General features: G+C 47.5%; 1 protein-coding gene across 1 annotated transcript in view; it reads right to left on the reverse strand.

Annotated features, from left to right (window-relative positions):
- Window positions 1-14,999, reverse strand: part of LOC135561655 (polypeptide N-acetylgalactosaminyltransferase 16-like) — a 51,007-nt gene that overhangs the window by 4,408 nt on the left and 31,600 nt on the right. The window contains exons 6-8 of the mRNA XM_065003386.1: window positions 14,118-14,239; window positions 8,411-8,498; window positions 8,208-8,292 (exon numbers count right to left, since the gene is read on the reverse strand). Coding sequence (XP_064859458.1) covers window positions 8,208-8,292; window positions 8,411-8,498; window positions 14,118-14,239 — 295 coding nt within the window. The remainder of the gene's footprint in view (window positions 1-8,207; window positions 8,293-8,410; window positions 8,499-14,117; window positions 14,240-14,999) is intronic.

The following is a 14,999-nucleotide window of genomic DNA, read 5'->3' on the forward strand; positions in this document are numbered from 1 at the left end:
GAGTGGGGACCACCAGAGTGGGGACAATATAACTACTGTAATTACCTGATAGGCAGAGTGGGGACCACCACAATATAACTACTGTAATTACCTGATAGGCAGAGTGGGGACCACCACAATATAACTACTGTAATTACCTGATAGGCAGAGTGGGGACCACCACAATATAACTACTGTAATTACCTGATAGGCAGAGTGGGGACCACCACAATATAACTACTGTAATTACCTGATAGGCAGAGTGGGGACCACCACAATATAACTACTGTAATTACCTGATAGGACCACCACAATATAACTAGAGTACCTGGGACCAATACAATATAACTACTGTAATTACCTGATAGGCAGAGTGGGGACCAATACAATATAACTACTGTAATTACCTGATAGGCAGAGTGGGGACCACCACAATATAACTACTGTAATTACCTGATAGGCAGAGTGGGGACCACCACAATATAACTACTGTAATTACCTGATAGGCAGAGTGGGGACCAATACAATATAACTACTGTAATTACCTGTAGGCAGAGTGGGGACCACCACAATATAAATAATTAACTAGGCAGAGTGGGGACCACCACAATTACTACTGTAATTACCTGATAGGCAGAGTGGGGACCAATACAATATAACTACTGTAATTACCTGATAGGCAGAGTGGGGACCACCACAATATAACTACTGTAATTACCTGATAGGCAGAGTGGGGACCACCACAATATAACTACTGTAATTACCTGATAGGCAGAGTGGGGACCACCACAATATAAACTGTAATTACCTGATAGGCAGAGTGGGGAATTACAATATAACTACTGTAATTACCTGATAGGCAGAGTGGGGACCAATACAATATAACTACTGTAATTACCTGATAGGCAGAGTGGGGACCACCACAATATAACTACTGTAATTACCTGATAGGCAGAGTGGGGACCAATACAATATAACTACTGTAATTACCTGATAGGCAGAGTGGGGACCACCACAATATAACTACTGTAATTACCTGATAGGCAGAGTGGGGACCACCACAATATAACTACTGTAATTACCTGATAGGCAGAGTGGGGACCAATACAATATATTACTGATAGGCTGACCACCACAATTAACTACTGATAGGCAGAGTGGGGACCACCACAATATAACTACTGTAATTACCTGATAGGCAGAGTGGGGACCACAATATAACTACTGTAATTACCTGATAGTGGGGACCACCACAATATAACTACTGTAATTACCTGATAGGCAGAGTGGGGACCAATACAATATAACTACTGTAATTACCTGATAGGCAGAGTGGGGACCACCACAATATAACTACTGTAATTACCTGATAGGCAGAGTGGGGACCAATACAATATAACTACTGTAATTACCTGATAGGCAGAGTGGGGACCAATACAATATAACTACTGTAATTACCTGATAGGCAGAGTGGGGACCAATACAATATAACTACTGTAATTACCTGATAGGCAGAGTGGGGACCACCACAATATAACTACTGTAATTACCTGATAGGCAGAGTGGGGACCTACAATATAACTACTGTAATTACCTGATAGGCAGAGTGGGGACCAATACAATATAACTACTGTAATTACCTGATAGGCAGAGTGGGGACCACCACAATATAACTACTGTAATTACCTGATAGGCAGAGTGGGGACCATATAACAATATAACTATAATTACCTGATAGGCAGAGTGGGGACCAATACAATATAACTACTGTAATTACCTGATAGGCAGAGTGGGGACCACCACAATATAACTACTGTAATTACCTGATAGGCAGAGTGGGGACCAATACAATATAACTACTGTAATTACCTGATAGGCAGAGTGGGGACCACCAATATAACTACAATATAACTACTGTAATTACCTGATAGGCAGAGTGGGGACCACCACAATATAACTACTGTAATTACCTGATAGGCAGAGTTACAATATAACTACTGTAATTACCTGATAGGCAGAGTGGGGACCACAATATAACTACTGTAATTACCTGATAGGCAGATGGGGACCAATACAATATAACTACTGTAATTACCTGATAGGCAGAGTGGGGACCAATACAATATAACTACTGTAATTACCTGATAGGCAGAGTGGGGACCAATACAATATAACTACTGTAATTACCTGATAGGCAGAGTGGGGACCACCACAATATAACTACTGTAATTACCTGATAGGCAGAGTGGGGACCACCACAATATAACTACTGTAATTACCTGATAGGCAGAGTGGGGACCACAATATAACTACTGTAATTACCTGATAGGCAGAGTGGGGACCAATACAATATAACTACTGTAATTACCTGATAGGCAGAGTGGGGACCAATACAATATAACTACTGTAATTACCTGATAGGCAGAGTGGGGACCACCACAATATAACTACTGTAATTACCTGATAGGCAGAGTGGGGACCACCACAATATAACTACTGTAATTACCTGATAGGCAGAGTGGGGACCAATACAATATAACTACTGTAATTACCTGATAGGCAGAGTGGGGACCACCACAATATAACTACTGTAATTACCTGATAGGCAGAGTGGGGACCAATACAATATAACTACTGTAATTACCTGATAGGCAGAGTGGGGACCACCACAATATAACTACTGTAATTACCTGATAGGCAGAGTGGGGACCAATACAATATAACTACTGTAATTACCTGATAGGCAGAGTGGGGACCAATACAATATAACTACTGTAATTACCTGATAGGCAGAGTGGGGACCACCACAATATAACTACTGTAATTACCTGATAGGCAGAGTGGGGACCAATACAATATAACTACTGTAATTACCTGATAGGCAGAGTGGGGACCACCACAATATAACTACTGTAATTACCTGATAGGCAGAGTGGGGACCAATACAATATAACTACTGTAATTACCTGATAGGCAGAGTGGGGACCACCACAATATAACTACTGTAATTACCTGATAGGCAGAGTGGGGACCACCACAATATAACTACTGTAATTACCTGATAGGCAGAGTGGGGACCAATACAATATAACTACTGTAATTACCTGATAGGCAGAGTGGGGACCAATACAATATAACTACTGTAATTACCTGATAGGCAGAGTGGGGACCACCACAATATAACTACTGTAATTACCTGATAGGCAGAGTGGGGACCAATACAATATAACTACTGTAATTACCTGATAGGCAGAGTGGGGACCACAATATAACTACTGTAATTACCTGATAGGCAGAGTGGGGACCAATATAACTACAATACCTAACTACTACAATTAACTACTGTAATTACCTGATAGGCAGAGTGGGGACCAATACAATATAACTACTGTAATTACCTGATAGGCAGAGTGGGGACCACCACAATATAACTACTGTAATTACCTGATAGGCAGAGTGGGGACCAATACAATATAACTACTGTAATTACCTGATAGGCAGAGTGGGGACCAATACAATATAACTACTGTAATTACCTGATAGGCAGAGTGGGGACCAATACAATATAACTACTGTAATTACCTGATAGGCAGAGTGGGGACCAATACAATATAACTACTGTAATTACCTGATAGGCAGAGTGGGGACCATACAATATAACTACTGTAATTACCTGATAGGCAGAGTGGGGACCAATACAATATAACTACTGTAATTACCTGATAGGCAGAGTGGGGACCACCACAATATAACTACTGTAATTACCTGATAGGCAGAGTGGGGACCACCACAATATAACTACTGTAATTACTGATAGGCAGAGTGGGGACCAATACAATATAACTACTGTAATTACCTGATAGGCAGAGTGGGGACCAATACAATATAACTACTGTAATTACCTGATAGGCAGAGTGGGGACCAATACAATATAACTACTGTAACCTGATACAGAGTGGGGTAATTACCTGATAGGCAGAGTGGGGACCAATACAATATAACTACTGTAATTACCTGATAGGCAGAGTGGGGACCAATACAATATAACTACTGTAATTACCTGATAGGCAGAGTGGGGACCACCACAATATAACTACTGTAATTACCTGATAGGCAGAGTGGGGACCAATACAATATAACTACTGTAATTACCTGATAGGCAGAGTGGGGACCAATACAATATAACTACTGTAATTACCTGATAGGCAGAGTGGGGACCACCACAATATAACTACTGTAATTACCTGATAGGCAGAGTGGGGACCAATACAATATAACTACTGTAATTACCTGATAGGCAGAGTGGGGACCACCACAATATAACTACTGTAATTACCTGATAGGCAGAGTGGGGACCAATACAATATAACTACTGTAATTACCTGATAGGCAGAGTGGGGACCACCACAATATAACTACTGTAATTACCTGATAGGCAGAGTGGGGACCACAATATAACTACAATATAACTACTGTAATTACCTGATAGGCAGATGGGGACCAATACAATATAACTACTGTAATTACCTGATAGGCAGAGTGGGGACCAATACAATATAACTACTGTAATTACCTGATAGGCAGAGTGGGGACCACCACAATATAACTACTGTAATTACCTGATAGGCAGAGTGGGGACCAATACAATATAACTACTGTAATTACCTGATAGGCAGAGTGGGGACCACCACAACAATACTGTAATTACCTGATAGGCAGAGTGGGGACCAATACAATATAACTACTGTAATTACCTGATAGGCAGAGTGGGGACCACCACAATATAACTACTGTAATTACCTGATAGGCAGAGTGGGGACCACAATATAACTACAATATAACTACTGTAATTACCTGATAGGCAGAGTGGGGACCAATACAATATAACTACTGTAATTACCTGATAGGCAGAGTGGGGACCAATACAATATAACTACTGTAATTACCTGATAGGCAGAGTGGGGGTAATTACCCACCAATACAATATAACTACTGTAATTACCTGATAGGCAGAGTGGGGACCAATACAATATAACTACTGTAATTACCTGATAGGCAGAGTGGGGACCACCACAATATAACTACTGTAATTACCTGATAGGCAGAGTGGGGACCAATACAATATAACTACTGTAATTACCTGATAGGCAGAGTGGGGACCAATACAATATAACTACTGTAATTACCTGATAGGCAGAGTGGGGACCAATACAATATAACTACTGTAATTACCTGATAGGCAGAGTGGGGACCACCACAATATAACTACTGTAATTACCTGATAGGCAGAGTGGGGACCAATACAATATAACTACTGTAATTACCTGATAGGCAGAGTGGGGACCAATACAATATAACTACTGTAATTACCTGATAGGCAGAGTGGGGACCACCACAATATAACTACTGTAATTACCTGATAGGCAGAGTGGGGACCAATACAATATAACTACTGTAATTACCTGATAGGCAGAGTGGGGACCAATACAATATAACTACTGTAATTACCTGATAGGCAGAGTGGGGACCACCACAATATAACTACTGTAATTACCTGATAGGCAGAGTGGGGACCACCACAATATAATATAACTACAGAGTGGGGACCAATAATTACCTGATAGGCAGAGTGGGGACCACCACAATATAACTACTGTAATTACCTGATAGGCAGAGACCACCACTAATATAACTACTGTAATTACCTGATAGGCAGAGTGGGGACCAATACAATATAACTACTGTAATTACCTGATAGGCAGAGTGGGGACCACCACAATATAACTACTGTAATTACCTGATAGGCAGAGTGGGGACCACCACAATATAACTACTGTAATTACCTGATAGGCAGAGTGGGGACCAATACAATATAACTACTGTAATTACCTGATAGGCAGAGTGGGGACCAATACAATATAACTACTGTAATTACCTGATAGGCAGAGTGGGGACCACCACAATATAACTACTGTAATTACCTGATAGGCAGAGTGGGGACCAATACAATATAACTACTGTAATTACCTGATAGGCAGAGTGGGGACCACCACAATATAACTACAGTAATTACCTGATAGGCAGAGTGGGGACCAATACAATATAACTACTGTAATTACCTGATAGGCAGAGTGGGGACCACCACAATATAACTACTGTAATTACCTGATAGGCAGAGTGGGGACCACCACAATATAACTACTGTAATTACCTGATAGGCAGAGTGGGGACCAATACAATATAACTACTGTAATTACCTGATAGGCAGAGTGGGGACCAATACAATATAACTACTGTAATTACCTGATAGGCAGAGTGGGGACCACCACAATATAACTACTGTAATTACCTGATAGGCAGAGTGGGGACCAATACAATATAACTACTGTAATTACCTGATAGGCAGAGTGGGGACCACCACAATATAACTACTGTAATTACCTGATAGGCAGAGTGGGGACCAATACAATATAACTACTGTAATTACCTGATAGGCAGAGTGGGGACCAATACAATATAACTACTGTAATTACCTGATAGGCAGAGTGGGGACCAATACAATATAACTACTGTAATTACCTGATAGGCAGAGTGGGGACCACCACAATATAACTACTGTAATTACCTGATAGGCAGAGTGGGGACCAATACAATATAACTACTGTAATTACCTGATAGGCAGAGTGGGGACCAATACAATATAACTACTGTAATTACCTGATAGGCAGAGTGGGGACCAATACAATATAACTACTGTAATTACCTGATAGGCAGAGTGGGGACCAATACCAATATAACTACTGTAATTACCTGATAGGCAGAGTGGGGACCACCACAATATAACTACTGTAATTACCTGATAGGCAGAGTGGGGACCAATACAATATAACTACTGTAATTACCTGATAGGCAGAGTGGGGACCAATACAATATAACTACTGTAATTACCTGATAGGCAGAGTGGGGACCAATACAATATAACTACTGTAATTACCTGATAGGCAGAGTGGGGACCAATACAATATAACTACTGTAATTACCTGATAGGCAGAGTGGGGACCAATACAATATAACTACTGTAATTACCTGATAGGCAGAGTGGGGACCACCACAATATAACTATAATTACCTGATAGGCAGAGTGGGGACCAATACAATATAACTACTGTAATTACCTGATAGGCAGAGTGGGGACCACCACAATATAACTACTGTAATTACCTGATAGGCAGAGTGGGGACCAATACAATATAACTACTGTAATTACCTGATAGGCAGAGTGGGGACCAATACAATATAACTACTGTAATTACCTGATAGGCAGAGTGGGGACCACCACAATATAACTACTGTAATTACCTGATAGGCAGAGTGGGGACCAATACAATATAACTACTGTAATTACCTGATAGGCAGAGTGGGGACCAATACAATATAACTACTGTAATTACCTGATAGGCAGAGTGGGGACCAATACAATATAACTACTGTAATTACCTGATAGGCAGAGTGGGGACCACCACAATATAACTACTGTAATTACCTGATAGGCAGAGTGGGGACCAATACAATATAACTACTGTAATTACCTGATAGGCAGAGTGGGGACCAATACAATATAACTACTGTAATTACCTGATAGGCAGAGTGGGGACCAATACAATATAACTACTGTAATTACCTGATAGGCAGAGTGGGGACCACCACAATATAACTACTGTAATTACCTGATAGGCAGAGTGGGGACCAATACAATATAACTACTGTAATTACCTGATAGGCAGAGTGGGGACCAATACAATATAACAGAGATAGGCAGAGTGGGGACCAATACAATATAACTGTAATTACTGTAATTACCTGATAGGCAGAGTGGGGACCAATACAATATAACTACTGTAATTACCTGATAGGCAGAGTGGGGACCACCACAATATAACTACTGTAATTACCTGATAGGCAGAGTGGGGACCAATACAATATAACTACTGTAATTACCTGATAGGCAGAGTGGGGACCAATACAATATAATTACTGTAATTACCTGATAGGCAGAGTGGGGACCAATACAATATAACTACTGTAATTACCTGATAGGCAGAGTGGGGACCAATACAATATAACTACTGTAATTACTTGATAGGCAGAGTGGGGACCAATACAATATAACTACTGTAATTACCTGATAGGCAGAGTGGGGACCAATACAATATAACTACTGTAATTACCTGATAGGCAGAGTGGGATCATTCCTGGACATCTTCTGTTCGATGGGAATCTGTTCCCATTTAAAATGTAAACTCCAGTCAAACCCTGAGAGAAAAGAGAGAGAGAGAAAAGTTATGAGATGGCAAGTGAAAGTGACTGCTGTGCGTGGTTGTGTTTACGAGGATAGTACCCACAGGTTAGAGGTTGTGTTCTGAGTACTGACCTCCCCTCAAGTCAGCTGAAGCTGCCAAGTAGGCAAAGTTATCCAGGCTGATGACATCGATGATGGGGCTGACAACCCGAGTATGGTCCTGGGAAGAGGAGAGAGAGACAGGAACACAGGGCACGGTCACACATAATGGCGAAGGTGCATAAAGCCAACGACTGGGTCGCCTCTCTAGCAACTAAAACTTAAACATAAGAAAGCATGAATTCTCTTATAAAAAATAAATGATTATGTTTGGGAGTGTGTGTGTGTGTGTTTGTGAGTCTGTGTGTGTGTGTGTGTGTGTGTGTGTGTGTTTGTGAGTGTGTGTTTGCGGGTGGTGTGTTTGTGAGTGTGTGTTTGTGAGTCTGTGTGTGTGTGTTTGTGAGTCTGTGAGTGTGTGTTTGTGAGTCTGTGTGTGTGTGTTTGGGAGTGTGTGAGTGTGTGTTTGTGAGTGTGTGTTTGCGGGTGGTGTGTTTGTGAGTGTGTGTTTGTGAGTCTGTGTGTGTGTGTGTATCTTACGAAGGATTAGCTTTACAAAGGGAAAATCAAACAGACTGTTTCCAATTAGAACTCTGACTGCTTCCCCAAGGGCTCCCTATTCCCTAAATAGTGCACTACTTTAGACCAGGCCCATAGGGCACTATTTGGGATGCAGTCCTTGTTCTTTGCATAGAGAGATTGAACCCAGTGTGAACTCTGTGGCGTTGGTTCAGGTAGTTAAGCAATGCAGAGGAGAGGAGAGGAGAGGAGAGGAGAGGAGAGGAGAGGAGAGGAGAGGAGAGGAGAGGAGAGGAGAGGAGAGGAGAGGAGAGGAGAGGAGAGGAGAGGAGAGGAGAGGAGAGGAGAGGAGAGGAGAGGAGGGGAGAAGAGGGGAGAGGAGAGGAGAGGAGAGGAGAGGTGGAGAGAGGAAAGGAGAAGAGAGAGGAGAGGAGAGGAGTGGGAGAGGAGAGGAGGGGAGAAGAGGGGAGAAGAGGGGAGAGGAGAGGAGAGGAGGGGAGAAGAGGGGAGAGGAGAGGAGAGGTGGAGAGAGGAAAGGAGAAGAGAGAGGAGAGGAGAAGAGGGGAGAGGAGAGGTGGAGAGAGGAAATGAGAAGAGAGAGGAGAGAAGGAGGGGTGGGGAAAGGAGAGGTGGAGAGAGGAGAGGTGGAGAGAGGAAAGGAGAAGAGAGAGAGGAGAAGGAGGGGTGGGGAGAGGAGAGGTGGAGAGAGGAGAGGAGAAGAGAGAGAGGAGAGGTGAGGTGGAGAGAGGAAAGGAGAAGAGAGAGAGGAGAAAGAGGGGTGGGGAGAGGAGAGGTGGAGAGAGGAGAGGAGACGAGAGAGAGGAGAGGTGGAGAGAGGAAAGGAGAAGAGAGAGAGGAGAAGGAGGGGTGGGGAGAAGAGAGGTGGAGAGGAGAGGTGGAGAGAGGAGAGGAGGAAAGAGAGAGGAGAGGTGGAGAGAGGAAAGGAGAAGAGAGAGAGGAGAAGGAGGGGTGGGGAGAGGAGAGGTGGAGAGGAGAGGTGGAGAGAGGAAAGGAGAAGAGAGAGAGGAGAAGGAGGGGTGGGGAGAAGAGAGCATGAAACAACACTTAGCCAGCATTGTGAAGAGCCCCTCTCAACAGCTTGAAACAATATTCATTTTATAGGACTATTTAATGATCACTCTGATCTCTCAAAGCAAGAGGACACTTCCAAATGGATTTCAATAATGTCATCTCTCTCTCTCTCTCTCTCTCTCTCTTTCTCCCTCCCCCATCTCTTTCTCCCTCCCTCTTCCTTTCTCCCCCTCTCTCCCATCTCTTTCTCCCTCCCTCTTCCTTTCTCCCTCCCCTCTTCCTTTCTCCCCCTCTCTTTCTCTCTCCCCCATCTCTTTCTCCCTCCCTCTCCCTTTCTCCCCTCTCTCCCTTTCTCCCCCATCTCTTTCTCCCTCCCTCTCCCTTTCTCCCCCATCTCTTTCTCTCTCCCCCATCTCTTTCTCCCTCCCTCTCCCTTTCTCCCCATCTCTTTCTCCCTCCCTCTCCCTTTCTCCCCCATCTCTTTCTCCCTCCCTCTCCTTTCTCCCCCTCTCCCCCATCTCTTTCTCCTTTCTCTCCCTCTCCCCCCATCTCTTTCTCCCTCCCTCTCCCTTTCTCCCCCCTCTCCCCATCTCTTTCTCTCTCCCTCTCCCTCGCTATTTGTCCCTCTCCCCCCTCTCTTTCTCCCTCATCTCTTTTCTCTCTCTCCCTCGCTCTTTGTCCCTCTCTCCCTCCCTCTCCCTCTCTCTCCCTCTACCCCCCCCTTCCTATATGCATTTCTCCTTAGTTTTCCTTCCATCATCACGGTGTAGTGTCACATTCAACCCCAGCACAGCTCTGTATTCAGAGGCATATGCAGGAGAGAAGGGACAGTCACAGTCCTCTGTCGGACCTAAAGGTCGTTATCGTGTTTGTTTTTCTGAACCCTGTGTCACATTCCTCCAGCCATTCCTCTCTGGGTAATGTGATGCCAGAGATAGAGGCCTGATGTTGTCCCCAGACTGACTGCAAAGAGAGGAGGACCGTGGTTATCTCTGGTGCTCTGAAACATGTCTGGAGGGAAGGGGGAAGTTCATTGAGTCCCAGATGCCCCGTAGCAGAGAAGTGATTGGGAGAATGATAATGATATGGTGGTGTAGAATCTGATGGGATGTACTGGGAGATTACACAGTCCCCACAAAGAATTAGAAAACAAAACCCAACTTTAACTCAACTGGGTGAGATATCACAGTGTGCATCACAGCAGCAAGATGAGGGACCTGTTGCCACAAAAGGGCTTATTTTTTTTTCTTCAGTTTTGTTTATTATCTATTTCACTTGCTTTGGCAATAAAGCCCCCTTAAATTGAAAATTGAAATTGAGAGGTGTTGAGGTGGGGAGTGATGGAGAGAGAGAGGTGTTGAGGTGGGGAGCGAGGGAGAGAGAGAGGTGTTGAGATGGGGAGTGATGGAGAGAGAGAGAGAGAGAGAGAGAGGTGTTGAGGTGGGGAGTGATGGAGAGAGAGAGAGAGGTGTTGAGGTGGGGAGTGAGGGAGAGAGAGAGGTGTTGAGATGGGGAGTGATGGAGAGAGAGAGAGAGAGAGAGAGAGAGAGAGAGAGAGAGGTGTTGAGGTGGGGAGTGATGGAGAGAGAGAGAGAGGTGTTGAGGTGGGGAGTGAGGGAGAGAGAGAGGTGTTGAGATGGGGAGTGATGGAGAGAGAGGTGTTGAGGTGGGGAGTGATGGAGAGAGAGGTGTTGAGGTGGGGAGTGATGGAGAGAGAGAGCTGTTGAGGTGGGGAGTGAGGGAGAGAGAGAGGTGTTGAGGTGGGGAGTGATGGCAGAGAGAGGTGTTGAGGTGGGGAGGATGGAGAGAGAGAGAGAGAGAGAGAGAGAGAGAGAGAGGGGTGTTGAGGTGGGGAGTGATAGAGAGAGAGAGAGAGAGAGAGAGGTGTTGAGGTGGGGAGTGATGGCGAGAGAGAGGTGTTGAGGTGGGGAGTGATGGAGAGAGAGGTGTTGAGGTGGGGAGTGATGGAGAGAGAGAGGTGTTGAGGTGGGGAGTGAGGGAGAGAGAGAGGTGTTGAGGTGGGGAGTGATAGAGAGAGAGGTGTTGAGGTGGGGAGTGATGGAGAGAGAGAGGTGTTGAGGTGGGGAGTGATGGAGAGAGAGAGGTGTTGAGGTGGGGAGTGGGAGAGAGAGAGGTGTTGAGGTGGGGAGTGAGGGAGAGAGAGGTGTTGAGGTGGGGAGTGAGGAGAGAGAGAGGTGTTGAGATGGGGAGTGGGAGAGAGAGAGGTGTTGAGGTGGGGAGTGATGAGAGAGAGAGAGAGAGAGAGAGAGTGTGTTGACATGGGGAGTGAGGGAAAGAGAGCGAGATGTGTTGAGGTGGGGGGAGTGAGGGAGAGAGAGAGAGAGAGGTGTTGAGGTGGGGAGTGATGGAGAGAGAGAGGTGTTGATGTGGGGAGTGAGGGAGAGAGAGAGAGAGAGGTGTTGACGTGGGGAGTGATGGAGAGAGAGAGAGAGGTGTTGACATGGGGAGTGAGGGAAAGAGAGCGAGAGGTGTTGAGGTGGGGAGTGGGAGAGAGAGAAGTGTTGGGGTGGGGAGTGATGGAGAGAGAGGTGTTGAGGTGGGGAGTGAGGGAGAGAGAGGTGTTGAGGTGGGGAGTGGGAGAGAGAGAGGTGTTGAGGTGGGGAGTGGGAGAGAGAGGTGTTGAGGTGGGGAGTGATGGAGAGAGAGAGGTGTTGAGGTGGGGAGTGATGGAGAGAGAGAGGTGTTGAGGTGGGGAGTGATGGAGAGAGAGAGGTTTTGAGGTGGGGAGTGAGGGAGAGAGAGGGGCAGAGGTGGGGAGTGAGGGAGAGAGAGGTGTTGAGGTGGGGAGTGAGGGAGAGAGAGAGGTGTTGAGGTGGGGAGTGATGGAGTGAGAGAGGTGTTGAGGTGGGGAGTGATGGAGAGAGAGAGCTGTTGAGGTGGGGAGTGATGGAGAGAGAGAGGTGTTGAGGTGGGGAGTGATGGAGAGAGAGAGGTGTTGAGGTGGGGAGTGAGGGAAAGAGAGAGAGGTGTTGAGGTGGGGAGTGAGGGAGAGAGAGGTGTTGAGGTGGGGAGTGATGGAGAGAGAGAGGTGTTGAGGTGGGGAGTGAGGGAAAGAGAGAGAGGTGTTGAGGTGGGGAGTGAGGGAAAGAGAGAGAGGTGTTGAGGTGGGGAGTGAGGGAGAGAGAGAGGTTTTGGGGTGGGGAGGAGGGAGAGAGAGGTGTTGAGGTGGGGAGTGAGGGAGAGAGAGGTGTTGAGGTGGGGAGTGATGGAGAGAGAGAGGTGTTGAGGTGGGGAGTGAGGGAGAGAGAGGTGGGGAGTGATGGAGAGAGAGAGGTGTTGAGGTGGGGAGTGAGGGAGAGAGAGAGGTGTTGAGGTGGGGAGTGAGGGAGAGAGAGGTGTTGAGGTGGGGAGTGAGGGAGAGAGAGAAGTGTTGAGGTGGGGAGTGAGGGAGGGAGAGAGAGAGGTGTTGAGGAAGGGAGTGAGGGAGAGAGAGGTGTTGAGGTGGGGAGGAGGGAGAGAGAGAAGTGTTGAGGTGGGGAGTGAGGGAGGGAGAGAGAGAGGTGTTGAGGAAGGGAGTGAGGGAGAGAGAGGTGTTGAGGTGGGGAGGAGGGAGGGAGAGAGGTGTTGAGGTGGGGAGTGATGGAGAGAGAGAGGTGTTGAGGTGGGGAGTGAGGGAGAGAGAGAGGTGTTGAGGTGGGGAGTGAGGGAGGGAGAGAGGTGTTGAGGTGGGGAGTGAGGGAGAGAGGAAGGAGGGAGAACTGTGTTGGGGTGGGGAGGGAGGGAGAACTGTGTTGGGGTGGGGAGTGAGGGAGGGAGAACTGTGTTGGGGTGGGGAGTGAGGGAGAACGGTGTTGGGGTGGGGAGGGAGGGAGAAGAGAAGTGTTATGGGAGCAGCTGTGAAGGTCAGAACCCAGCCACAGTGAAACCTCTCTGGAGAGAACAGGACATGGAGCCAGGCACAACACAGCCAGGCCAGGAGTGACTGATGAGGGTCACTCCCTCACAGGGATGTGAATATGTGTATGTGGGTGTGTATAAGAGAGAGAGAGAGAGAGAGAGAGAGAGAGAGAGAGAGAGAGAGAGAGAGAGGGCCATGCTAGCTGTTATATGCTGAGAGATGATTATGTGTCTAATTTAAGAGTGTGACTGACAGACAGAGGATGGAGTGTACCAGCTTGACCCTTCATGCGTGTGTGTAGTGTGTGGTGTGCGTGTGTGTGTGTGTGTGTACCTCTTTGACCCTCTGTATCATGGGCTGAAGCCAGTCAGTGTTGACCTCACAGTGGCTGTCCAGGAAGGTCAGGATTGGGGCGGAGGCAGCTCCCGCCCCTCGTACCCGGGACCGGATCAGACCTGGGAGGAACACAGACAATATCAGCAACTGGGGCTGGAGGAGAGGGACAGGGGACAGGGGGGCTGGAGGAGAGGGACAGGGGACAGGGGGCTGGAGGAGAGGGACAGGGGGGGCTGGAGGAGAGGGGGGACAGGGGGGGGCTGGAGGAAAGGGACAGGGGGGCTGGAGGAGAGGGACAGGGGGGCTGGAGAAGAGGGACAGGTGGGGGGGCTGGAGGAGAGGGACAGGGGGCTGGAGGAGAGGGACAGGGGGCTGGAGGAGGGGGACAGGGGGGCTGGAGGAGAGGGACAGGGGGGCTGGAGGAGAGGGACAGGGGGCTGGAGGAGAGGACAGGTGGGGGGCTGGAGGAGAGGGACAGGGGGGGGGTGGAGGAGGGGCTGGAGGAGAGGGACAGGGGGGGCTGGAGGAGAGGGACAGGGGGGCTGGAGGAGAAGGACAGGAGACAGGGGGGGGCTGGAGGAGAGGGACAGGGGGGCCTGGGGGAGAAGGACAGGGGACAGGGGACAGGGGGGCTGGAGGAGAGGGACAGGGGGGCTGGAGGAGAGGGACAGGGGACAGGGGGGATGGAGGAGAGGGACAGGGGGGTGGGGGGCTGGAGGAGAGGGACAGGGGACGGGGGGCTGGAGTAGAGGGACAGGGGGCTGGAGGAGAGGGGCAGGGGGGGGATGGAGGAGAGGGACAGGGTGGGGTGGGCTGGAGGAGAGGGACAGGGGGGCTGGAGGAGAGGGACAGGGTGGGGGGGGCTGGAGGAGAGGGACA

The sequence above is a fragment of the Oncorhynchus nerka genome, linkage group LG18 (genome assembly GCF_034236695.1).
Source record: "Oncorhynchus nerka isolate Pitt River linkage group LG18, Oner_Uvic_2.0, whole genome shotgun sequence".
Taxonomy (NCBI): Eukaryota; Metazoa; Chordata; class Actinopteri; order Salmoniformes; family Salmonidae; genus Oncorhynchus; species Oncorhynchus nerka.